Source organism: Chiloscyllium plagiosum, unplaced genomic scaffold (genome assembly GCF_037043375.1).
Source record: "Chiloscyllium plagiosum isolate Xiang-an unplaced genomic scaffold, Cpla_swu_hap1 HiC_scaffold_10, whole genome shotgun sequence".
NCBI lineage: Eukaryota > Metazoa > Chordata > Chondrichthyes > Orectolobiformes > Hemiscylliidae > Chiloscyllium > Chiloscyllium plagiosum.
In genome coordinates this window covers 112,370,119-112,397,447 of record NW_028270148.1, presented here as the reverse complement: position 1 = coordinate 112,397,447, position 27,329 = coordinate 112,370,119, and the positions used below count along the sequence as shown (strand labels likewise).

The 27,329-nt window shown below is 40.7% G+C and overlaps 1 protein-coding gene across 3 annotated transcripts in view; it reads right to left on the bottom strand.

The window, feature by feature from the left end:
* Positions 1–27,329, bottom strand: part of macrod2 (mono-ADP ribosylhydrolase 2) — a 946,626-nt gene that overhangs the window by 902,313 nt on the left and 16,984 nt on the right. For all 3 annotated transcript variants that reach the window (XM_043696641.2, XM_043696642.2, XM_043696644.2), the window contains exons 2-4: positions 11,133–11,195; positions 6,888–6,956; positions 5,003–5,113 (exon numbers count right to left, since the gene is read on the bottom strand). In XM_043696641.2, the coding sequence (XP_043552576.1) occupies positions 5,003–5,113; positions 6,888–6,956; positions 11,133–11,195 (243 nt within the window). The remainder of the gene's footprint in view (positions 1–5,002; positions 5,114–6,887; positions 6,957–11,132; positions 11,196–27,329) is intronic.

Sequence of the window (27,329 nt, the reverse complement as noted above, 5' to 3'; positions counted from 1 at the left end):
GAACTAATAACTCCCTCACCGAAGTAAAAGCGTAGAGAAATTTCATACTTGGTCCAAACATTTACATTTGAAAATGACAAATAACCTGGTCATCAACACTCACTTGTGACAGACCACAGTAACACATACATCAAAAAGAAGTCATTATAGTTAGCATAATGGAGTTCCTGCTTTTATTTTTTTTAAATCAGGTTAAGCTACTTCAGTGTTTTTTTATTGAAGTATGATAAATGTCAAACATGCAATATTGCTTTTGATCAAGACTCTGTTAGTAAAGGAGAAATTAGCAGCTACTTCTAACGAATCCACAACAGTAAGACTTCTATGATGGCTATTGACCATTATCAAGACTATCAATATTAATTGCTAGTACTTAACCGTTAAACTTGAATCATAAAATGCTACAGTAATTTGGCACTTCCCAACATCAATTATTAGGACATGGTATAGTGGACTAGATCTGCTCTAACTCAATTTACAAGTTTGCTGTTGACAGCACCGTTGTGAGTCAGATTTTAAACAGTGACAAGACCAAGTACAGCAAAGAGATAGACAGCTTAGTGGCATGGTGTGAAGTCAGCAATCTCTCCCTCAATGTCAGCAAAACAAAGGAACTGGTCATCGACCTCAAGAAGTGAAATAGAGGTCATGTCCCTGTCTATATTGACGGTACTAAGGTGGAGACAGTCAAGGACTTCAAATTCCCAGAAGTAAATATATCCTGATCCATCCACATTGATGCTACATCAGGAAAGCACACCAATGCCTCTACTTCCTCAGAAGGCTAAGGCATGCCAATTTTTACAGATGCACCATGGAAAGCATTCTTTCCAGATACACTGTAGAGTGATGCCCAAGACTGCAGGAAATTACAGAGAATTGTGAACGCAGCTTAGTCCATTATGCAAACCACCCTTCCATCCACTGACTCAGTCTACACTTCCCACTTCTTCAGGAAGGCAGCCAACATAATCAAAAAGCACTCCCACCCCAGGAAAACTCTCTTTCACCCTCTTCCCTTGGGCAGAAGACACAAAAGTTTGAAAACACGTACTAATAGATTCAAGAACAGCTTCTTCCCCGCTGTTATCAGACTTCGAACAGACCTCTCATGTATTAGAGTTGATCTTTCTCTGCACCTTCTCTGTAGCTGTAACACTATATCCTGCTTTCTGTTCTATTACCTGGATGAACTTGTGCAAGGTATGATTTGCCTGGACAGCACACAAAACAGTACTACTCACTGTATCTCAGTACATGTGACAATAATAAAATCAAAATCAAAAATCAGAACAGTTTGGACTAAAGGTAGCCTACTAGCCGTGCTCTACAACTTTCATGCAATTCTTGGAAGGCAATTGAAAGCAAGGCTTCAAAAAAATACAAAGGAGATCAGCCCAGGCCTTACAGCACTTGAAGTGAAAGATGAGGAGAGATGGACTTTTAATTGAATTTACAGGTATACTCACCTTCAATGAGAAGAAGTTTGCAAATGCCAATGGTACAAGATGCAGTTATCATTTCAGATTGAGTCTGAAGTCAAAAGGTTGAACTTCAACACCTCATTAAGTGCACTGTTAAACCTAACAATTTTATGCTTCACACCAAACTGAAAACCTCAGCAATGTGCAGTTACAAACATTTCGAACAGTCTGTGCACTCTTTATCTACTGAAGATTGAGAAACATTGAAAATGGAAAATTCAAAAGAATACTTGAAGCATTTAATCTTTTTTTTTACAAAATATTGGTTGATTGCCAACAGTAAGAATATTAATGCATATTGAAATACAACATTTTTTTAAATGTTCTAACAAAGAAACTTCACTTGTCATATATCTGTGCCAGTACAATTGAGAAGTCAAGAAGTGTTTGAAATCTTCAGATCAAATACAGTCAGAAGGAGGGGAGTATACAATTGGATCAAGGAGGGGAAAGAGAAATGGATTAGGAGTTGGGGGAAGAGGAAGAAGGAGGACAGAAGTGTGTGTGTGTGTGAGAGTGTGTGTGAGAGAGAGAGAGAGAGCGAGAGGGGGGTGGGAGGGAAGGAGAGAGAGGGACAGAAGTATTAAAGAGGGAGAAAGTAAAGGAAATTAAGAGACAGTGGAGGCAGTCAAGAGTTCATGGAAGCCATTGATAGAATAGAATAGGATGAGAGCATGGAAGAGACAGAAAAAAAGATAGATGAAGATAGAGGAGGAGGAGAGGAGGAAGGGTAAGGGTAAACTTACTTTAGAGAACAACTGGAATGAGAAGAGATATACACATTTCTGGGTTTCAAGCTTTGAACAGTTGATCATCATGGGAATTGGAGTGAGGGACAAGTTCCAAGCAGCTTCGCGAGTGAAGCGTTGGCTGTTTACACTCAGTGCAAAGGAAAGAAGTCAAGTATGGAGTTTGGGAAAGGGATCGCAATAAAATCTCGACTTTGTCAAGGAGGAAGATGGGGTTCATTTGCTCTGAATTTACATGAGAGGAATAGAACTGTTTGGGGATTGGTTTGCATTCAAGTGCAACTGCAGGCAAAAGAAAGAGTTCTGATTCATTGCAAGAAATTCCAATCATTGTGGTTCAGACTAAGGATTAGTCTTTCTCCCCTGGACTGGCAATTTTCTGCTCAGTGGGAGGATGGTGGCTGTGGTTTCTCAGGATTCTGTTTGTTGGGGTTTTGGGCTGGGATTACAAATGGGCTTTCATTCTACATTTCCTGCTCTTCGAAATCTCTACACTTTGGGGGAAATGAAACGTGGGTTTTGTGGTACAAGTTGAAATCTGTTCACAGTGAACGGCTCTAGTTCCAACTCTGGATTTGATCCCATGTGGCAGGGAGCAGGAAGTGTTTTTTTTAAAATGTGGTCTGCCTTATGAGTTCACTTAGCAACGGTGGGTAGAAGTGAGGCTGATTAGTTTCAGGCACAGTCTTTCAGAGATGGGAGCATGGGTCACATTGAGATCTTCCTGCCCAGCAAGAGAAAACTGTGCTTGTGGCTTCCCTTTCAAAACAGCCACTGATGCCTAGCAAGAGAGATTTTGATTTCCAGGCAGCTGTGGGATAAGGACATGGATAATCTAATATGCAGAAGTCAGAGGAAGTATTTATTTTTCAAAGTTATTCATTTCTGGAATGTTTTAGCCACTCACTAGGTCAACATTTATTCCGCATCCCCAACTATTATCAAGTAAGTGATAATACTGCCTTCAAGAGCTGCCTTCTTGAATGACAGTTCATACTCAGAAGTAGAAATTAGAAGCAGGAGTAGGCCTTTCGGCCCTTCAAACCGGCTCTGCCATTCAATGCAATTATGGCTTATCCTTCATTTCAACGTGATATTCCTGTTTTCCCCCCATACCCCTTGACACTTGTAAGATCTAAAAAAAAAATTCAATGATTCGCCCCCCCCCCCCCCACACCCTTCTGTGTTGGAGAGTTCCACAAGTTCACTAGCCTCCAAGTGAAGAAATGTTTCCTTATCTCAGTTCTAAATGGCTTACTCCATATCCTCATACCATGGCCGTTGGTTCTAGACTGTCCTATGCTTGTATTCTCTGGAGTTTTGAAGAATCAGAAGTGACTCAACTGAAACATAGAGGATCCTAAGGGGACTTGACTGATGGATGTTGAAAGCATTTTGCCCCTCGTGGGAAAATATAGAACTTGAGGGTCATAGTTTAAAATAAGGAGATGCCCATTTAAAACAGAATTGTGGAAACATTTTCTCTCTCAGAGGGTTGAGTCTTTGGAATTCCCTCCCTCCGTAGGCAATGGATGCAGTATCTTTGAAAATACCTAAGGCAGATATTCTTGATGACCAAGGGGTTGAAACATTATCAGGAATGCAGGAAGTTAGACTGAGGTGAAAGTAAGATCAGCTATAATCCTTTTAAATGACAGAGCAAGCTCAAAGGGCCAAGTGACCTACTCTTGTTCCTTGTTCATCTGTTCACATGCAGTTCCATTCTTGATATGCTACACCATTTTAAGCAATACTGATTCAACAACTAGAAAGATTTTGCTTGCTCCTTGGTGGTTAGAATCTTTGGAGGAGCAAGGATGTCAGATTCATCCTCTTCCAGATTCTTCTTAGCCATAATTTCTTTGCTTTGAAAGTTATGGAGTGCTTCAAGAGCCACTATAGACGGAGTTATCACTCAAACAGTCAATGGCCAAAACAAGATGAGCCATGATTCTATGAAACAGGAAACTGCCCAGGTATGTTGTTGCATGTGGCAAACATTTATTCCTCTGTGTTATTGGGAGTCAGGTCAGAATTGTGTTATTGCAAATCAGATGTGTGTTATTTGAATGATGGGCACTAAAGTCAAAACCAGGTCAGTGAGGACTATATCAATTAAAGAGTATCTGTTAAATTATCGCCCAGCATAACTAAGAAAAGACAGCCAGTCTAAATGTAATAAAAAAACTTTAAATTACATAGTCACAGCCGCTGATGATTTAAGTGGATTACAGCAACGTATGATGTACTTTCTTATGTTAAATAAGCAACTTGCATCAAATTGACATTCGTCTCATTATTAGACAACAAGGGCTGACATTACCACAGCCAATTTTACTCAATCCTCATTCCTGTATTGAGATACCTCACTAAAAAAAATGAACAAAAGTGCACGAGAGTATATTGATGCAACTGCATGATAACCACAATTTTGCAGCAACGCGGTCAGAACACATTGCCTAAATATGCATACACACTTTCACTTTCTTATCTTACTCAGGATCCTGCAACATAAATATATCTGGTATAAATCCACTGAACAGTTGAATAAGAAATTTTAAAACTATAGTTTAGCACTGGTATGTCACTTTTGAACGAAACACAGAAACCGTTTGACAGAACACAGACACCAGGGTAAAAGGTCCTGGAACTTATCACAGAATATAAATTCCTCTCAGTTGCAACAAAATTACAGTCGAAGCCAATGCCCAAAAATCTTTCTTTTCTCACAATCGCCCTCTCTCATTAGATTTGAATTCAAGTACCAACCTGCATTCACAATTGCATCAATTTTAAGCTTCGTTATGTCACCTCGGTACAGTGAAACATTTTCGCTCAGCTTGTGGGTTTTTGGAGCCGGCACTTCTTCACCTTCTTCAACTGCAACATGGAATCAAGGAACATGTCAGCAACTGTCCTGCCTCCAAGACAACCAACGCGTCAATGGTTAGAATGTGCACTCACTGTCATAGCAAGGTTGAAGTAAATAATTCAGACTCAATAAAAAAAAACGAGATGAGCTTCTTGGAGTTGAATTGCAACTTCTTATTCATTTGTTTTTCTGGAAAAAGATGGCTGAGGGATGCTCTGGTAGAAATATCTAAGAATTTGTTGAGACATGACAAATGCTCAACTCACAAGTGAGAATGGAACCGCCTCAGGTGACTCTCTGTGTGGAGTTTGCACATTCTCCCCCTGTCTGCGTGGGTTTCCTCCGGGTGCTCCGGTTTCCTCCCACAATCCAAAGAAAAATGTGCAGGTTAGGTGAATTGGCCATGCTAAATTGCCCATAGTGTTAGGTGTGGGGGAATGGGTCTGGGTGGGTTGCGCTTCGGCGGGTCAGTGTGGACTTGTTGGGCCGAAGGGCCTGTTTCCACATTGTAAGTAATCTAATCTAATATCATGAGAGCTTTTTTTTTAATATTCATTTCTGGGACATGGGTGTCACTGGCTGGGCCAGCATTTACCTCCTGTCCCTAGTTTCCCCTTGAGAAGGTGGGGATGAACTGCCTTCTTGAATCGCTGCAGTCCACCTGCTGTGGTTGACCCACAATGTCCTTAGGGACGGAATTCTAGGGTTTTGACCCAGTGACAATGAGGGAATGGTGATATATTTCCAAGTCAGAATGGTGAGTGACTTAGAGAAGAATTTGAAGGTGGTGCTGTCGCCATGTAACTGTTATCCTCGTCCGTCTAGATGGAAGTGGTTGTGGATTTGGAATGTGTTGTCTGAGGATCTTTAGTGAATTTCTGCAGTGCATTTTGTAGATAGTACACACTGCTACTACTAAGCGTCAACGGTGGAGGGAATTGATGTTTAGTCACTATTAGTCCAAAACAGAATTCAGGAGAAACCTTTTCACTCAGGGAATGAATGGAGTGGTAAGTGCTCCAGTAAATGGAGCATACAGAGCAGCATGGAAAGGTGGGGCTGAATGGCCTACTTGTACACTGTAAATTTTATGCAATAGTGGGTAAGACATTCACTTGCACCATACATTCAATGTTGAGGATACAGGAATAATTGTATATTGTAGGGATCGATTAGTTTAGTGAGCTGTACGGCTGCTTTACAATGCAAAGTGGCATCAACTGTGTGGGTTCGATTCCCACACCAGCTGAGGTTACCGTCTATTTAAGTTCATCCTGAGACGTGGTGACCCACACCATCAGTCAGCTGTTTCTAAAGAGAGAGCAGCCCAATGGTCCTCTGGGACTACGACAACTTTTAAATTTCTCTGTTAGCTACACACAAAGTTTGGACTAATCAAGGATGACTGGGGAAAAACTTTGAAATTACCACACTCTCAGCTACAGAATCGGGCAGGGTCTCAGAGAGAGGGGTAAGAAAGGTTAATCACTTGGTTTGTGATCAACATATTTCTCTCCTGTTCACCTGAAAAGATACATAGATGCTTTCTTTCTCATAAGCGTACCTCCCTGTTTCGAGCGGTTAGCTAACATTCAGACCTTTTGTTATACACCATTTGAACAATGCAAATTAAACGAAACTGCCACTCAAAGTCACAAGAAGTCTGAATAAAAAAATATACATATGTAAGACATGATAGGTTATGACTCATCAAAGCCACACACCAGCCACCTTGTAATGTCCACTCAGTGAACAGCAACCGGCCCTCAATCTTGAGCTTACCTGTTTTTTCTTTCATTGGAGGATATTCATCCTGGTCTTTATCCTCCAGTTTTTCTTTCAGGTATATCTCTGTCATGAAAGAATTGTGAAAGAAAATGAGAACATTGCAAATAAATAATAAACTACCACAACTCTTTACGGTTTATATATAATAACAGAGGTTGCTGGAAAGGCTCGATAGGTCTGGCATCTGTGAAGAAAAATCACAGTTAATGTTTCAGGTCCAGTGATTCTTCCTGAGGAAGATTTTTCTTCACAGATGCTGCCAGACCTGTTGAGCTTTCCCAACAACTTCTGATTTTATTTCTGATTTGCACATTCGCAATTCTTTTGGTTTTTTATTCTGTATAGTTTATACTCTTTTTTTTCCAGAAAGCAGGATAAAATGTACACAATAATTTCAACGGCTGAACTGAAATCTGTACATTGTACTGTAATCAATGTGAGAATGATAAAATGTAGGGAAAATGTCAATAGATTGCATTAAAATTTTACCAGAACCTTGCACTGAAATGTTTGTTTAAATATCTACATTTTTTAAAAATGTTTCACGGTAAGTGAGCATCATTGTAAGGCCAGTATTTGACGTCTATCCCCAATTACCCCCAAATTGAGTGTCTCAGATGAGTTTTTACTAGATCTATGACCAAGACTAACTTCCAATTCCACTAATGGTGAGAATTGAACCCATCTTCCCAGGTCATTAACCTGGGTCGCTGGGTTGCTAGTCCAGTGACAACTACTATGCCACTCTCTGCAGTAGACTCAAAGTTTGCATGTGAAGCAAAGAATTTGCTTATAAACATTATGGAGCTACAGACAAAATTGCCATTTTGATGAACTACACCACTTCCAAATCTGATATTACATGGGAGTGTTAGATCTCTCATATGTGTATAGTGACAGATTTTTATACGTAGTGAGAGAATACCAGACAAAATCTGCCTGCCTCAATGGGATTTACAGTCATAGAACTATTAAAGTTTAAGTTAAAAATCACACAACACCAGGTTATAGTCCAACAGGTTTATTTGGAAATACAAGCTTTCGGAGCACTGCTCCTTCATCAGGTAGCTAGTGGGACAGGATCATAGGACACATAATTTATAGTAAAAGATCATAGTGTCACACAACTGAAATGATATACTGAACAAACCTAGATTGCTGTTAAGTCTTTCATCTTTTAGAATGGGTTGCAGGTTACATTAATATGTAAATCCCAGAACTTTTTTCAAGTCAATTGCCGAGATAATTTAAGGCTTTATAAAAAGAAAAGTGAGATCTCAGCTCAGACAATGCATTAAAGGTGTGAGGTTAGAGTCTGCATGTATTCCAATCTTGAGTCAGACTAGTTCTATTTCCAAAGTAGCAATTTATAAAATAACACATGGATTGACTATGTGTTTTTTGAGCAAAATAGGATGTCTCTGCAAATACAAATAAGATTTCAAAGCACACAGGAAAGGAAATCCCAGTTATTCCAACACAATCTCTTCACAGCATTCAAATAGCAGACAGAGTCCCTTTTTCTATCATATCCACTGATTTAACCCAACTGTTTCTTTCAATTCCTGATCTTAAAAGCTGTTTGCTTTCTCCTTGAATATTCACACAATTGAGTTTAAACTTTCTTAGCTTCAAATAACCCATTCAAGATTTGAACGACATGCTTCTGGTCTGGAATTTGAGACAAAACCCTTACACTAAGGTAACCTTTTCTTTTAAAACTGTTCTGATTGAGCTCTTTTGTCCAAGTAAAAAATATTCTTCCATTTGACCCAAGCCATGATTTCTGCTAAGTGAACTGAAAGGTTTTCAATCAATGCAATTTTCCTGAGCAAACTAACACCATTTATTTTGGGGGTTGGGTTTTGAACTAGTGCCAAGTGGGTTTTGGTGTGTGCAGACGAGAAGAAGTTTAACAATTTTCCTGAGCAAAATTTAGGGTGGCACAGTGACTGAGTGGTTAGCACTGCTGCTTCACAGTGCCAGGGACCAGGTTTGATTCTAGACTTGGGTGGCTGTGTGTGGAGTTTGTAAATTGTCTGTGTGGTTTTACTCCAGTTTCCTCCCAGAGTCCAGAGATATGCAGGTTAGGTGGATTGGCTATGGGAAAACACAAGGTTACAGGGATAGTGTAGAGGGGTGGGTCTGTGTTCAGACAGTCAGCAATGGGCTGAATGGCCTTATTATGCCCCCCGAAGGGATTCTATGAAATTTCATTCTGGATTCTTCCACACCAAAAGCAATTGGATGCTTTTCCATGTTTGATCTCTCCAGTCCTAAAATTCTCACAATACAAACAAATTTGTATTATCTCTTTAGGAGGCATTAGTCAGTTACTCTTTGACGCAAAATGGTTTAAAATCATGGCTCCAGAAATACTGGCAATTATTAACCTTCTTCATAAATATGCACACCAAAACCCATTTCCCACTAGTTCAAAACCTAAATCCCAAAATGAATGATATTAACTTGCATCAAGTCAACACCTGACATCTCACTCATATACACTGTCCAGTGATGATTTTAAATATTGCCATCAAATCATCCCTCCACCTTCACTCTCCCACATCCAATAAACTGAACAACCGAACAAAAACTAAATTATAATGAACCTTCCGGTAAAAGGTCATTTCTGCCACTGGTATTATGTCTTATTCAGGGCTCCACACTTTAGAAAGTTTTGAGTGCAGAGAATGATGGTCCCGGAGATGAAAGATGTTAGTTCTGTGGACCGATTGGAGAGCTTATGTTTAGTTACTTTTCAAGTTCCTTCTCAATTCAGTCCTAAATCTGCTCCCCCTAATTTTGAGGCTATGCCCTGGTGCCCTGGTTTCACTCGCCAGTGGAAACAATCTCTCTACTTCTATCTTACCTATTCCCTGCATAATTTTATAGGTTTCTGTAAGAAACCCCTCATTCTTCTAAATTCCAATGAACATAATCCCAGTCTACTCAAACTCTCCTCAGCCAACCCCCTCAACTCCGAAATCAACCTAGTGAACCTCCTCTGTAGCCTCTCTAGTGCAAGCCAAGGAGAGCAAAACTGCAGACAGTAATCCAAGTGTGTTTACAGCGGTTTGTTTTAGGGCTACTTGTAGAAATTACACAACAAAGGCTGATACAATTGCAACATTTAAGAGGCATTTGGATGGGTATATGAATAGGAAGGGTTTGGAGGGATATGGGCCGGGTGCTGGCAGGTGGGGATAGATTGAGTTGGGATAAATGGTCGGCATGGACAGGTTGGACCGAAGGGTCTGTTTCCATACTGTACATCTCTGTGACTCTATGATTCTAAGTGGGCCTGATGACAGCATCCTTCATACTTTAGACCTATTCCATTGCATAAATGATAACTTTTGTGAAAAAAATGCAATTGATGCGAAAAGAATATAAAAACACATGTTTGGTCATTGCTGTTACGATAGCAAGTAGTTAATTAGGTGATTGGAGTTAACTGATTATTTAAGCGACTGAATAAATCCAAAGGGGGAAGTAGATGGGAGCACAATATGGAAGGTGCTGTAAGATGAAATAGTAAAGGGCTCCTGTGGTGTAGTGGTAGTGTCCCTACCCGTGAGCTACGGGTTCAAGGTCCATCTGTTCCAGATGTATGTCATAACATCTCTGGACAGGTTGATTAAAAAAAAGTTATTTTTTAAAAAATGATAGTGCAGTAAAGGGCTTTGTGGTGCAGTGGCATCATCCTTACCTCTGTGCTAGGAAGCCTGGGTTCAAGTCCCACCTGCTCCAAATGTATGTATCTTTGAACTGGATGATTAGAAAATATCTAAGACAGAGTAATGGAGGGCTCTTTTGGTGTACCGGTAGTGTCCCTATCTCTGAAACAAGAGCTGGGAATGAACAAGTTGATAAGCAAATTAAAAAACTCTATCCACAAAGGCATGATTTTTGGTTTCTATCTGACTCTGGCCTGGATCCAAGTTGACAATGTGCATGCAATAAATGGGACACGTTTGTGCTGGTGGCAGGTTTACTACTGTCCAATCACGTTGAGTCAGCTGGCAAACACTCAAAGGTCAAGTCAGACGAACAAGGAGAAGATGTATCTTTTAGCGAGAGCTCTTATGCAGGTCTTAGTTGCCATATAATAAGTCACTAATAATCAAAGTTCCAACGCAGGTGATATTTATGCATGACTTAATTCTAGATTGATTCATTATTTTGAAGCCCTCAGTAAAAGGAAATTCCAAAAGCAATAAATCAAAAACCACTTACGTTTTGCATCTTCTCTCCATACAGAAATATCCTTCAGCTGTACAATGCCATCATCAAAAGCATCTGTATTGAAAAAATAAAAACTGTAATTTCTACATTCTAAATATCTGCACACAAATAAATTAGCATAGGAACAGAATCTAGCAATTTTATACAAAGAGCAAATCTTCCTGGGGGAGTTGCTGCCCCCTCCTATTTCCATAGCTTCCATTATAGTACAGAAGCTAACTGTAACTCAGAACCATAGACAGGATCAAGACTTTGGGAGAGCTGTCTGCAAGTCTTAATTTGACACCAGTGCTGGGGCTGAGAGAAGAATCTAAAAGTGTGGCACTGGAAAAGCACAACATCTGAGGAGCAGGAGAATCGACGTTTCGGATATAAGCCCTTCTTCAGGGCGAGCAAGCATTCAAAATTCTGTGGAAGGAATGGTAGATGGCATCTAGCATTAAAAGGGTTTAAACACATACAGGGCTAAGGCTATTGCTAACAACCTAGATGCTACACTGAAAATCTTTTAAGAAGCAGAGCTGGATGTTACAGCACCCAAGTATTTAAAGGCTCTTGCCTCACGCTAAAAGCAATGAAACATTGACTTATATATGCAGAATGAGGCCATTCAGCCCACCATGCCCATTCTAACTCTTTGAAAGAGTTGTCCAATGCCCCATCTTTTGCTCGGCAATGCCAGAAAATTGGTCACCTTCAAGAAACATGTGCAATTATCTTTTGAACCTTTCCATGGAGTCTACTTCTACTTACCTTTCAGGTAATGCACTCCAGATTCAATAACATACACACTGAATTTTCTCCTCATTTTGCAACTGGTTGCCTTCCAAATTGTCTTAAATCTATGGCCTTCGGGATAGATTTCTTCCTCTTATCAGAAGAAACATTTTCTGAGTCGAAACGTCAGACTTTTGAATGCCTTCTTATAAGACGCTGCCAAATCAGTCAGTCTGAGTTATGAGGAGAGACTACACCAATTACGCCTGCTTTCTGAAGAACTTAGAAGGTTAAGGGGGTGACTTGATTCAAGTCTTCAAGATATTAACAGGAAAAGGCAGTGTTGATAAAACTAAACTATTTCCGTTGGTTAGAGATTCTAGAACTAGAGAGCACATTCTGAGAATTAGGGCCCAAACATTCTAGAGAGATATTAGGAAGCACTTTTGTACACAAAGGGTGAGAAAGGTTTCGAACTTCCAAAAGTGACAGTGGATGCTGGATCAGTTGTTAATTATGAATCACAGATTGATCATTTTTTGTTAAGCAAAAGTACTATGGGATATGGGCCAAAAGCAGGTGTAGGGAGCTAGGCCACAGATCAGCCATGCTGAATGTTGAAACAGGCTCGAAGGACTTAATCTCCTACTCGCACTTGTATGACATCAAAACACCCCCAGACGGAGTGTACTCTATGGTATGCCACCATCAGTGTTTTTTTAAAGTAGCGTTCAACATGTAGGCATACTGATTTGGCTGATAGGGTGGGAGTCTTGGCAATAAGTGGTAATCAGCAGATTTCCTTGCCCATGTTAAAGCTGAAGCCTTGAGATTTCATGGGGTTTGAAGTCAACGATGAGGATTCCCATGGCAACATCTTGATTTTATTCCGCCTCTGGTGGGTCGGACCTGCTGGAGGGACACATCAAAGCCAGGCATGATGGTGGCAGTGACTGGTGCAGTGTAGGTTAGAATCCCATGAATATGGCTTTGTCTGGTTTGTGCTGGACTGGAAAACATCTTGACAAAGCCCCCCCAAATGTAATTAGGAAGGATTGACAGGGCTGTGCTTGCCATCAGCAACTCTGGTGTCGAGATCAATACTAAGGTATGGCTTATCATTACTTTGCATCAGCATTAAGTACTCAAGAGGTCAAGTGGAGCACAGCTGCCTGCATAACCAGAACAGCACTGCGTCAAATTCAACCATCTCCTATAACTGCCTTAGACACAGGGTGAAATTGTTAATTGTAAGCTATAGGTGGTTTTGTCCTATGGCCACTGACAGAACGCACCCAGAAATGTTCAATATTGAAGAATAACTTTAAAAAGAAACCTATCCACAAAGACTTAGCTTTCCTGAAATTAAATTGAATCTGGCACCCAGTCAAGGGTCTCTCCAAATGTTCAGCATTAGTATATCATGCACAATAGGAAAAGCAGAAAAGTGTATTGAAGTATTCTCATAGATATCAATCCAGGACATAAAATACACTGTTTATCATTCAGCTGTAATAAATATCACCAAGAGAAATAAACATTTGGAGGGGTCTATTAGAAATTGAAACATCAGAGTTCGAAAAATAAAAGAAGACAATGGCATCGCGTTTTAAAAATTGCACAAATATAAGTTCAGTTTTCTCGTGTTAGAGAGGTTGTTCAATAGCAAGAAAAACTCAATTATAACTCGTGCCCAAAGTTTATCATCCCCAGAAGGTTTGAAGAGCAAAATTGCAGCATGAAGAGGGAATATTTTCATCAGTTCAGATATTTTGACATACAGTAGATCCACCCTGTACCTCCGGGAGATACATTCCAAGACCTACCGCAGAAACCCAAAACCGCTGATAGGAGCAAACCCATTCATTTCAACGGGAAATTTACCTTCCAAAAGTCCCCTGCTCCCTGGTTCTGGAAGGTTCCCTATAATATGTTCGGGTCGTGGTAAACCGCAGGTATCTGAAACCGCGGAAATCGATTCCGCGGATACAGGGGTTACCCTGTACTGTCAGGGAAAGTTCAACAACACATCATGAAAAGCAATCCTCGAGGTTTCCCAGTTTGCTTGCACAGGCATTGATCCAAGAGGTTGTCGTCAATTTTACAGGATAACACACTCAGGTTTGATCCAATTGCAAACATAAAATGGAGCCAGGGATATTTCGCTCAGTTTTCTTTTGAACCACAGAGGTTTAGATCACTGATACTCACCTTAATGCATCCGTTATCCTTCCTGGAAAGAAACACAAGTCAAATGTACCTCATTTCTGCAATTTTTATTCACATTGCCCAACTCAGGACTGTGGGTCTCTTTACTACACTGGATCTTTACTTCTGATCCTTAATCTTTTCAAAATCTAGTAGTGCTATCCGGCACTATTTCCCGATTATCATCCTTCCTCAGCTGCTGAAACAGCCCTCTTCCATGTTAAGCAACAATTTGAGGAGGCACTGAGGGTGTCACAGGTAAAAAGAAACATACTCTGGCTGGGGGACTTCAACGTCCTTCACCATAGGTTGCTTGGCATCTGTACTAATGATCAAGCTGTTCGGATTCTCAAGGACATAGCTGCTGGACTGGGTGTGTAGCAATTGGTGAGGGAACCAACAAGAGAGGAAAACATACTCTATCTCATCCTTACCAATCTAATTACTGGCTACAAATACATCGGTTCATGAGTTACCATCACACATTACCTGTGGAGATAATATCCTGTCTTCATATTGAGACTACCTCCATTGTATAGTGTCGCTATCAGCATTCTAAATGGGACTGACTTGAATAGACCTAGCAACTCAAGACCAGGCATCCATCAACAGCAGTAGAATTGTACTCAAGCACAATCTGCAACCTCGTGGCCCGGTATATCTCCCACTCAACCATTACCATCAAACCAGAGGAACAACCATGCTTTAATGAAGTGTGCAGGAGAACATGCCAGGAGCAGCACCAGGCAAACCTAAAACTGAGGTGTCAACCTGGTGAAGCTACTGAACAGGACTTGTGTGCCATATAGTATAAGCAGCAAGTGATAGACAGACTTATCCAATGACTTAGATCTACGTGCTGCAGTCTTGCCACATCCTGTTGTGAATGGTGGTGGTCAATTAGACAACTCACTGGAGGCGGCAGCTCCACAAACATCCCCATTCTCAATAATGAAAGGTTCTCAGCCATCTTCAACCAGAAGTGCTGAGTGAATGATCCATCTCAGCCTCCTCTCGTGGTCCCCAGCGTCACTCCACGTGATAATAAGAAATAGTTGGAGGCACTGGATATGGTAAGGCTATGGGCCCTGGACAACTTTCCAGCAGTAGCACTTAAGACTTGTGCTTCAGAATTTTCTGTTCCCCTAGCCAAGCACTTCGAGTACAATTACAATACTGACATCCATCTGATAGCGTGGACAATATTCAGCACCATTTGCCACTCCTCAGATCTGAAGCAGTCCATGATCAAATGCAACAAGATCTGGGCTTGAACTCTCAAGTTGCAATTTCCATTCGCGTGACACAAATGCCAGGCAATGACCATCCCCAATAAGTGACAATCTAACCACATTCTTTGACATTCAATGGTGTTAGCATTACTGAAATCCTCACTACCAACATTGAGGGTTACTATTGTCCAGAAATTCAACTGGAGTTGCCAAATGAATACAGCGGATACAAGAACAGGTTAGGAATACTGAGCTAGGAATACTACAGTGAGTAACTCACCAAAGCCCATACACCATATCCAAGGCACAATTCAGGAGTATGACAGATTACTCCCCACTTGAATGTTGGAGTTGCACCCATCCAGGCAAGAGGTTTGACACCATCCAGGACTAAGCAGCTCGCTTGATTGGCACCACATTTACAAACATTCACTCTCTCCATCACAGGTTCTCAGCAGCAGCAATGTATACTATAAGATGCATCACGAAAAATCACCCAAAATCCTTAGCCTGCACCTTTTAGACCCAACCATTTCCATCGGGAAGGACAAGTGCAGTAGATACATGGGAACAAGTATCTGTAAGGTTCCCTCCAAGTCACTCACCATCCTGACATGGAAATACATCGCTGTTCCTTTAGTGTAGCTGGGTCAGAATCCCTGAATTCCCTCCCTAATGAGATTGTGGACATGGACTGCAACAGTTGATGAAGGCAGCTCACCACCGCCTTAATATATTGTGCTGTTGACCTCTGAAACCACAAGCATAACAATATAATTCTTTTAACTGAAACACATTTCATTCAATTATAAAATGAATGAGGCTCTTGTAAATGTATTTTCCCCCTCATTGTTTTCCTCGATAGCTTTTAATGTTCACGACTTGATTAACCGCACTGCGATAGGATTCCACAGAGGCCATGTTTCCTTTCAGCATCTCATTCAAATGAGACAGTCTTCTGAGTTGTGCATCACCAGTGGGTGCAGCGAGATCATACATCTTGTGAGCATCACAGCCAAGGTCAATCTGTCTGTACCCAAACTTTACACATGTGCATCTTCCATCAATGAACAGCAATTGGGAGCTCAGACTTCAACTGTCCTTCCTCCTCTGTCACCTTTTCCCAAAGGCACTGAGGCTAATTGTACTGCTGATATCAGTAAACAGCACAAACCAGGAATCTATCCTGAGGAACATTCTTGATTTTTCTGGCTTGCCTTCACAATTATCAACATGAGCAATTAGGCAACAAAATATAACAGCTCTGATACCCTTCTGCAGGTTCTGCTTGGGTGTAACTTGAAGAGTGGAGAAAGTGAGGACTGCAGGTGCTGGAGATCAGAGACAAACGCCACTTTTTAAAAGTGTAACTTGAACAGTGATCTCTCAGATATTTATTTATCTGGATGCGTTAAGGATGGGAATAGCAACTGGCATACCAGTGCAATAAAGTTCTGACAAATGCATTTTGTTGACCCACATTACAATCTTACTTAAGTTGTTTTGAAAGCTTCCGGCTGCATAACTGCTAATGCTACAAATACTTTCAAATTTCTACGGAGCAGAATGTGTATGCGCACAAATATTTGAATTGCCCAACTCCAAATATAACAGAGTTGTGGCATAATCAGATACAAAAACCTTATACTGAAAGGACAATGTCATTTTTTTTTTAAAAAAAAACATTCCACTTTGTTCGGCTTACAAATTCAATAGCAACCACCAGAAAGATGAAATTGGATACGTACTTGAATAATGAATAGTTTTGTAATGATGGGGAAAGTACAGAAATGTGGCCTTTTGACAGCCTTTCCAAAGAGCCTGCACTGGCATAAAAGGCTGAATGGTCTCTACATTCTCTGTCACTATGAGTCTAGCTGCAGTCCACTGAGCACTGCAAATGAGAGATTGTGCATTTAATCAAATAATACAATTCATTTCGGAGATTGAACTCCACTGATTTCCTCACAAATCAAAGAAACAGTTCCTGCCACTGTATGGGATGTCTGGAGCCTTCACTTTCATTAACATAAAAAAAATTAATATGAAAAGTGTCGGTGAGGAAAGGATCAAATAATCAATCAAACAGGCCCCCTGAAAAGGGGGCCTGTATCTATTTTTAAATCAAAACTTGAAAAAGTAACTCACCAAGTTAAATTAAAATGTTGTTCGTAGGACTGATAAACAACTCCAGACTGTTACAAACTGTTTGACATCATGCCCTCTCTCTTCAGGGACACTAATGTGCACAAATCATTGAAGATGCTAGAGCAAGTAAAGAAAGCAGCCAATAATGCATTTAGGGATCCAGGCTTTTATTAAAAGGGAATGGAGTCCTATAATAAACAATATTATTACAAAGTTGGATAATGCTCTTCTTTCCTTTTTTCCTGGGATATGGATATCACTGGCATTGCTGTTCCCAATTACCTTTGAACTGGGTGCTCACTAGGCTATTCCTGTGGGAACATGTTGGCCAGACTAGACAAGTATGGCAGATTTCCTTCCTGAAATGAAGGACCTCAGTGAATCAGAGGGGTTTTTAATCACAATTGATTGCAGATTCATGGTTACCATGAGATCAGCTTTTAACTGTAGGTTAACCCATTAATTGAATTTAAAGTCATCCAGTTGTCATTGTGGAATTCATAGAGTCATAATCACAGAGGTGCACAGCACAGAAACAGATCCTTCAGTCCAATCCGTCCATGCTGGCAAGATATCTTAAATTAATCTAGTTCTATTTGCCAGTAATTGGCCCATATCCCTCTAAACCCTTCCTATTCATATACCCATCCAGATGCCTTTTAAATGTTGTTATTGTACCAGACTCCAACATCCCCTCTGGCAGCTCATTCCATATACGCACCACCTTCTGTGAAAATGTTGCTACTTAGGTCCCTTTCCCCTCTCACCCTAAACCTATGCCCTCTAGTTCTGGAGTCCCCCACCCAGGGAAAAGACCGTGTCTATTTATCCTATCCATGCCTCTCATGATTTTATACACCTCTATAAGGCCACCCCTCAGCCTCCTATGGTCCAGGGAAAACAGTCCAGGCCGATTTTGCCTCTCCCTATAGCTCAAATCCTCCAACCTTGGCAACATCCTTGTAAATCTTTTCTGAACCCTTTCAAGTTTCACAACATCCTTCAATAGGAGGGAGACCAGAATTGCATGCAATATTCCAAAAGTGGCTTAACCAATGTCCTGTACAGCCGCAACATGACCTCCCAACTCCTATCCTCAATGCTCTGACTAATAAAGGAAAGCATATCAATTGCCTTCTTCACTATCCTATCTACCTGTGACTCTACTTTCAAGGAGCTATGAACCTGCACTCCAAGGTCTCTTGGTTCATAAACACTCCCCAGGACCTTACCATTAAGTGTATAAGTCCTGCTAAGATTTGCTTTCCCAAAATGCAGCACCTAACATTTATCTAAATTAAACTCCATCTGCCACTCCTCAGCCCATTGGCCCATCTGACCAAGATCCTGTTGCAATCTGAGGTAACCTTCTTCACTATCCACTACACTTCCAATTTTGGTGTCATCTGCAAACCTACTAATTGTACCTCCTATATTCACATCCAAATAATTTACGTCAATGACGAAAAGCAGTAGACCCAGCACCGATCCTTGTGGCACACCACTGGTCACAGGCTTCCAATCTGAAAAAAACAACACTCCGCCACTCTCTGTCTTCTACCTTCCAGCCAGTTCTGTATCCAAATGGCTAGTTCTCCCTGTATTCCATGAGATCTAACCTTATTAACTAGTGTCCCATGACAAACCTTGTCGAACGCCTTCCTGATGTCCATATAGATCACGTCCACTGCTCTGCTCTCATCAATCCTCTTTGGTTACTTTTTCAAAAAACTCAAATCAAGTTTGTGAGACATGATTTCCCACACAAAGCCATGCTGACTGTCCCTAATCAGCCCTTGCGATTTCAAACACATGTAAACCCTGTCCCTCGGGATTCCCTCCAACAACTTGCCCATCACCAATGTCAGGCTCACTGGTCTATAGTTCCCTGGCTTGTCCTTACCACTTTTCTTAAATAGTGGCACCGTGTTAGCCAACCTTCAGTATTCTAGCAACTCACCTGTGACTTTCGACGATACAAATGTCTGAGCAAGGGACCTGCAATCACTTCCCTTGCCTCCCACAGAGTTCTTGGGTACACCTGATCAGGTACTGGGATTTATCCACGTTTATGCGTTTCCTGGCATTCAATAACACCTCTGTAATATGGACATTTTTCAAGATGTCACCATCGATTTCCCCACATTCTTTGTTCTCCACATCCTTCTCCACAATAAACAACAAAGTATTCATTCAGTATCTTCCCCACCTCCTGCAGCTCCACACATAGGTTGCCTTGCTTATCTTTGAGGGGCCCTATTCCCTCCCCAGTTACGTTTTTGTCTTTAATGTATTTATCAAATCCCTTTGGATTCTCCTTAACCCTATTTGCCAAAGCTATCTCATGTCCCCTTTTTGCCCTCCTGATTTCCCTCTTTAGTATACTCCTACTGCCTTTACACGCTAAGGATTCACTCGATCTATCCTGTCCAAACCTGACATATGCTTCCTTCTTTTTCTTAAACAAACCCTCAATTTCTCTAGTCATCCAGCATTCCCTACACCTACCAGCCTTTCCTTTCACTCTAACAGGAATATACTGTCTCTGGACTCTCGTTATCTCATTTCTGAAGGCTTCCCATTTTCCAGCCGTTCCTTTACCTGCGAACGTCTGCCCCTATCAGCTTTTGAAAGCTGTTGCCTAATACCATCAAAATAAGTCTTCCTCTAATTTAGAACTTCAACTTTAAGTTGTGGTCTATTCTTTTCCAAAACCTTAAAACTAATAGAATTATGGTTGCTGGCCCCAAGGTGCTCTCCCACTGACATCTCAGTCACCTGCCCTGCCTTACTTCCCAAGAGTTAGGTCAAGTTTTGCACCTTCTCTAGTCAGTACATCCACATACTGAATCAGAAAAGTTTCTTGTACACAATTAACAAATTACTCTCCATCTAAACCCTTAACACTATGGCAGTCCCAGTCTATGTTTGGAAAGTTAAAATCACCTCATCATAACCACCCTTTTATTCTTACAGATAACTGAATTCTCCCAGACAATTTATTTGGGCTTCTGGATTACTGATCCAATGACATTACCACTACACCACCATCATATCTGGCCTCACCCGGGGTATCGTGTCTGGTTCTTGGTATCACACTTTTGGAAGGGTTGACTTCGTTAGAAAGAATGCTGAAAAAAATTCACAGGAATGATTCTGGGCATGAGGGACTTGGGGTAAATGGATAGATTGGATGCTGGAGTTGCACTCCTTGGAGATGTCAAAATGTAAAGGTGATTTGGTAAGGTCATCGAAACTCATTAGAGATCTGAGCACATTAGAAAGAGGGAAACGTTCCCCAGGGTAAGAACAAGAGGTAGTGAACAAAGGAAGCAGCAGTTTCATGAGAAAAACACAACATTTTTATGCAGCAAATGATTGGGATCAAGAATGCATTGCCTAGTGGTGGCAGATGCAATCAAAGCCTTCAAAAGAGAGAACTGGTTCATTATCCCAACAACAGGAAAAGGAGAAACTGGAACCAGGTGCATTTGTTGTGATGGGGTTAGGAATTATTAACATGAAAGGAGGAGGCCAAGTGCCCAATTAACCAACAGAACTGTACCACAAGATTTCATGTTTGAACCAAAACAAACTTTATTGTATATCAAAAAGTATTAAACAAACAAATATTATTAACACTAAAGTTTACAACTGCATATCTTATGAACTCAGATTACTTTATATTTCTCCCCAAGAGCTCTCTTATCTTAAAATCCCAATGATTCATTCAACTGAAAACCTCAGCGCAGCTTTTTCAAATTCACTTAATTCTCCTCAGTGTTCCAGCTAACTTCAGAGGTAATATTCTGGAAGCAAGAGAGAAAGGACGAAATCTAGGACTACCTGGGAAGTAGTAGTTGGTTGTAGCTATATTGTTATGGGGGCCTGGGAGCACACAAATAACTTTGGAGTGGAAAATTGAGCAGTAGGGCAAGAGGGAGAGTCCTGTTACCGAGCAACACTAGTTATAAAATGGAAATGCCTGAAAAGTAGAAACGCTGAAAAAAACCTGACAAAACCCATGAAATCTGGGGTGTCACATCAGAGAGGATGGGGGAGGGGGGGAGGAACAAGTAGTGAAATAATTTCAAAAGGTCAGTGTCAGGCGCCATACTGGATACTTTAGGTGCATTGACACTACTTGACAAGAGTATGCATGGAAGCTTCAAATATCACTTTCCTTTGCAGCAAATTCAAATTAACTAAAAATGGTGTCATTTCCTAGCTTGATTAATGGGAATCAATTCCTTTTGTTTGTTGAAAAAAATGTTCAATATTTAAATCGATTTTTATTTTACGTTTAAGAAACAAACTAGTACTGTATCAGAAAGAGTTACTCTATCGTCAGCTACCTCTATAAATCAATGAAATACAAAACTAAATGAAAAATTCATTCTGTAAATGGTTTTCAAATAATTTAGAAAAATTCAAAGAAAATGAAAAATATTGATTCCATGAGGAGGTACATTTTTCTACTGAGAGTTAGTATTCCACTCGCCCTGACAAAACCCTACAAATTCTAATCACAATGGGAAATTCTGCGAACTGTATGAAGTTAATAACAGTTGAGCACAGTAAATGCTGTGTTTTTACTTGAAAGACATTAACTCCAAAGAGAAACTTGTCAAACATACAGAAGATAGCTTCATGGTAAGTTTTAAATGCAAAAATGTCACTTTAAAAAAAAAAGTTTAGGAACTTTGAGGCCACATGAACTCAAAAAAAAAGGACAGAAAAAAACTTTGATAAAATCTTGAAATCAGAATGAGTTTTTCGCCTTCTTTCTTTTATTGGTATGTTCTTCTGACTGGTCATTCAGGATTGGTTGTTTTCACAAGTCCTTAGTAGTTCTCTAGCACAGTTCTCGCTTTTGATTTGTACGTTCCCCATCTGCCAAGAGACAGTGAAGCATGTGTTTTTTGATTGGTTCCTGGAAAATATACAAAATAGTACTTTCTTTACCCACTGCAGGTAAATAAATTTCTCAGTAACACACTAAATCTCTTATGAATAATTGTTGATCTAACTAAGTAAAATGTAGCTTCTGTATCTATTTAGAATACAAATGAAACCTGAAGGGTCTACTATGAAATTGGTCACATATTTTACATGCTGTGGATAACCATTAATTACAACTCCAAATTTTCTTTTGGAGAATTACCTCAGAGAAGACAGCAAAGGTGCCTTCTTCACCAGGAGGCAGCTTCTTGGATCACCACAATAAACAAACACATGGCTGCTTTAAAGTAAACAAGCTGCACAAGCAATCTACGCTTCAGTAACTTTCGTGTGAGTTATCTTTGGTAAAGTACCAATTACCAAGGCGTTTTGTTTTCAAGTTTTAAAATGAAAACAGAACCAAGCTATTCACTATGGAATTTACGTAACATACTCTGCTCATCTCTGAAACAAAAATTCAAGAGTGAAAAGGGGTTTGCAGGGACTGAGGCGCATCAACAAGGGTCAGTAAATTGCAATGCCATAATCCAAGCACCATCCAGATATTCCAAATCAAGGTGGAATTTTATGCAAAGGTTTCCCCAGGAAACATGATTTAGGAACTCATGAGTCTGAATAAACCAGTTGTTGTTATGTGGAATGTTTTAATTGCTGAAGCTTTTTTATGTTTATATAATTTACTGTCTTTTGGCATGGAGGTAGCGGCCTTACTTTTGGGCTAGTAGGTCTGCATCAGCAATAGGTGTGCGTCACAACACATCCAATCAGACTGATTTTAAAAAAATCATTTACTGTAAAACCTCAGTTGCAAGAAAATTCATAGCAACTTAGATGTTGCAAAAAAATTATCTTACAGCTCACTGCACATGGAATGTTAATATTTAAATATAACCTTCAGGTAAAAAAGGGTTATACAAGGGCTAAGGCATAATTTGGCCCTCATTTTTGAAGTCACACATTTCTCCTAATATTTATATTTTGATCATAAATTCTTCTATCCAAACCTATAATACAAAAGGAGTCCACAATCTACAACATCTCCCATGTTCCTGTGCTCACTGACCGACATTGACACCCTGTGTACCAAGACACAATTCTGACCATCTGCGTTAATGATTTGAAGCTGCTGGAGGTCGGTGCTGGGGGAGGGGGGGGGACATGTATCCAAATTTAGTGATGATGCAAAAAATAGATGGAAGACATGTTATGATGGGGACATAAGGGATCTGCAAGAGGATATAAATAGGCTTAATGACTGGGCACAATTAAACTTGGCAGATGGAGTTTCACGAGGTAGGTGAGGTCATGAATTTTGATAGGAAAGTCAAAAGACAGATTAGTTAAATGGAGAGACAGTCCAAGAACGTTCATGAATCAGTATTCTTGTGCATGAAACACAAAATGTCATCACACAGGTGCACCAAGTAATTAATGCCAGAAATGAAGCTTTTGCCTCTACTGGAGTATAAAAATAGGCAGGTCTTGTTACAATTGTACAGGGTTGGTGAGGCCACACCTGGAACACTGTGCATAGTTTTGGTCCTGTATTTGAAAATGGATATATTGATTCTGAAGGCAATTCAAAAAGGATTCAGTAGGCTGGATCCTCGAATGAAGGGGTGACTTATCATGAATTAAGAGCGGCATTGTAATATTAAAAGATTAATTGGAATATCTCTCTGGACATTAATGTTATATTCAAGGTTTAAACTGCACTGACAGAACATTCTGGAAATAGGTGGTGATGACATTTATGCAGGAATGCAGATGACTCACACTCCATTTAGACAGTCATTTGCTACTACTCCGCTACTATCATCAAATTAAACTCTCGCTTCCATTCAGAAATACTTTCATAGCCATCCCCCAACCAAATTTGTTTGCGTGATCATCCCCCAATACTGAAGGTCATCACACCTACATCGTCTGGGGAGGTAGCAGAGCCAGAACTCATTTGCAGGGTCGCCCCGAAGATAGGGCATATCACACCTACAGTGTCCTGGGTGTGGTGTAAAATTCCAAGCAGTGGAATGTGGTGAAACGGTTAAAAATTATGTCCCAATACATGTGTGAATCTAACCGGAGTGGAGGTGTTGCTTAGTCCCGTGTGAATCTTATTACACACCTCCCCGTGTGAATCTTCTTATCTGTATGTAACCAGAATGGAATGTGTTTTTTAGCCTTGCTCTGCTGTTCACATGAATGTTTATATCTGGAAAAGAGTATATCAGCTGGAAAAGTCTCCAGTTCGGTGAGTCTGCTCCGGGGTTACGTTTAACCGCCGAGCGTGGGTTGTTGGCAACCGCTCTACGAGAACTGACGGCTCCCAGTTCCGGTAACATGTAGAGTGAGTATAAGCCAGACCCGTTGTATGAGACCTGGTTGTGGCGACGCTGCGGGGAATAAAATGCCCATATTCTAGCAGACTCGCCTCTTGGTCGTTTGTTCTGTGTCAGACTACTCTCCTACGAACCTGACCTTGAGAATTTTTTAAAACACTGGGGAATCACCGAGTCAGGAAATCGTCTACGTAATGATTCCCCAAGATTAGGGCATTTACATTTGCATTATCTCAGGTGACGATCTCATCCTACTATTGTACTTGGGTTTACAGGTGATTATGGGAAAAAAAAGTGTCCAGAGTACCTGTGAACATGACCAACTGACCTGTATAAAGAGGATGTGGTTTCTTTGTTCAGAGCCTTCTTGACTCAATTTTGCATGCCTGCAAATGGGTCAAAGCGGGTCACCTGGCTTGTACAAGCTTTATAAACTTTAACTGTTTGCAGAGGTTGGTATGTGCAAATTGCATCTCATGTGTGAAACCTCAGAAAAAGAACCTAACAGCATGGTGGCTCAGTGGTTAGCACTGCTGCCTCACAGTGTCAGGGACCCAGGTTCGATTCCACCCTCAGGCGACTGTGTGGAGTTTGCACATTCTCCCCATGTCTGCGTGGGTTTTCTCTGGGTGCTCCGGTTTCCTCCCACAATCCAAGATGTGCTAAGTAGGTAGATTGGCCATGCTAAATTGCCCATAGTGTTCAGGGGTGTGTAGGTTAGGTGCATTAGTCAAGGATAATTGAGAGTAATAGGGTTGGGGAATAAGTCTGGGTGGGTTACTCTTTGGAGGGTTGGTGGATTTGTTGGGCAGAAGGGGCTGTTTCCACACTGTAAGGATTCTATGAAGAATGGTTAAGACTTTTAATTTAGTAGAGGTTAGAAGAACAAGGAGTGGCCTATTGAAACATACAAGATTCTGACAGGGCCTGACAGGGTCGATGTTGACATGTTTCCACCTGTGGGGGGAATCTCAAACTAAGAGACATAGTTACAGAATAATGTGACTTAACATTGTAATGCAAAATAATCTCCTTCCCCAGACGGTAACGATTGCCTGGAATTCTCTACCCAAGAGAGTTGTGGAGGTGGATCATTGGAAGTACTGAAAAGAGGAGGCAGATAAATTTTGTTAAAATGTTGAGTTAAGGACTATGAGGAGCTGGCATGAAAGAGAAGCAGTTGAGGTTTGGGGCAGATCGATGATGAACTTACAAAGTTGTGGGTTAGGCTTCAAAGGCTGAATGGCCTGTTTCTTCTCCTATTTATGTTTCCATCTTCTCATGTTATATACTCTCCCCAAACACCCTTCTCATTGAAGTGCTTTCAAAGACAAAGACAACGTTCCTGTTACTAGACACACCACTTAATCACCTCCCTTCCCCACTGCCATTCAGCTCACCCTCATTCTCCATCTCCCTGCAACACATCAAGTGCCATTAGTTTAGAGATACTTTGAAATTAGTTCCCTTCCTCCCTCCTACAACACCTTCTTGTCTGTTGCAGTCATAAAGGCTTTAGCAGCTTTCAAAATCTAATTGCATTTGTTTAATACAAAAATTATATTTGGACAATGAAATGTATGGGGCTTTCCTGATGAGACTCATGTTTTCTACTGTTGACTAGGATTGCAAGCTAAAATCTCTCAACTAATTATGATTAGCATTGACTCTTTCTGTCAATTAGGCAAAAGTGAGGACTGCAAATGCTGGAAATCAGAGTTTAGATGAGAGTGGTTCTGGAAAAGCACAGCAGGTCAGGCAGCATCCGAGGAGCAGGAAAATCGACGTTTTGGGCAAAATTCCTGATAGAACATAGAAAAGTACAGCACAGAACAGGCCCGTTGGCCCACAATGTTGTGGCGAGATTTAATCCTAATGTAAAATATAGTAACTTAACCTATGCACCCCTCAACTCACTGCTATCCACCATGTGCAAGTCCAGCAGTCGCTTAAAATGTCCCCCACGACTCTGCTTCCACCACCACAACTGGCAATGCATTCCATGCATTCACAACTCTCTGCATGAAGAACCTAACTCTGACGTCTCCTTTATACCTTCCTTGTAATATCTTCAAACTATGACTTCTCGTACCAGTCAATCCTGCCCTGGGGAAAAGTCTCTGACTATTGATTCTATCTATTCCTCTCATTATTTTGTTCACCTCGATCAGGTCTCCTCTCTTCCTCCTCCTCCTCCTCTCCAGAGAGAAAAGTCCAAGCTTATTCTCCCAGTGTCTGTGTGGGTTTCATCTGGGTGCTCCGGTTTCCTCCCACAGTCCAAAGATGTGCAAGTCAGGTGAATTGGCCATGCTAAATTGCCCGTAGTGTTAGGTGAAGGGGTAAATGTAGGGATATGGGTGGGTTGCACTTCGGCGGGTCGGTGTGGACTTGTTGGGCCGAAGGACCTGTTTCCACACTAAGTAATCTAATCTAATCTAATCTAATATCTTTCTTCATTAGGGCTTTTGTCCGAAACATCGATTTTCCTGCTCCTCTGATGCTGCGCTTTCCCAGCACCACTCTAATCTAGAGTCTGTCAATTAAACAGTATTATTTAATTAAATGGCCTCAAAATTCAACTG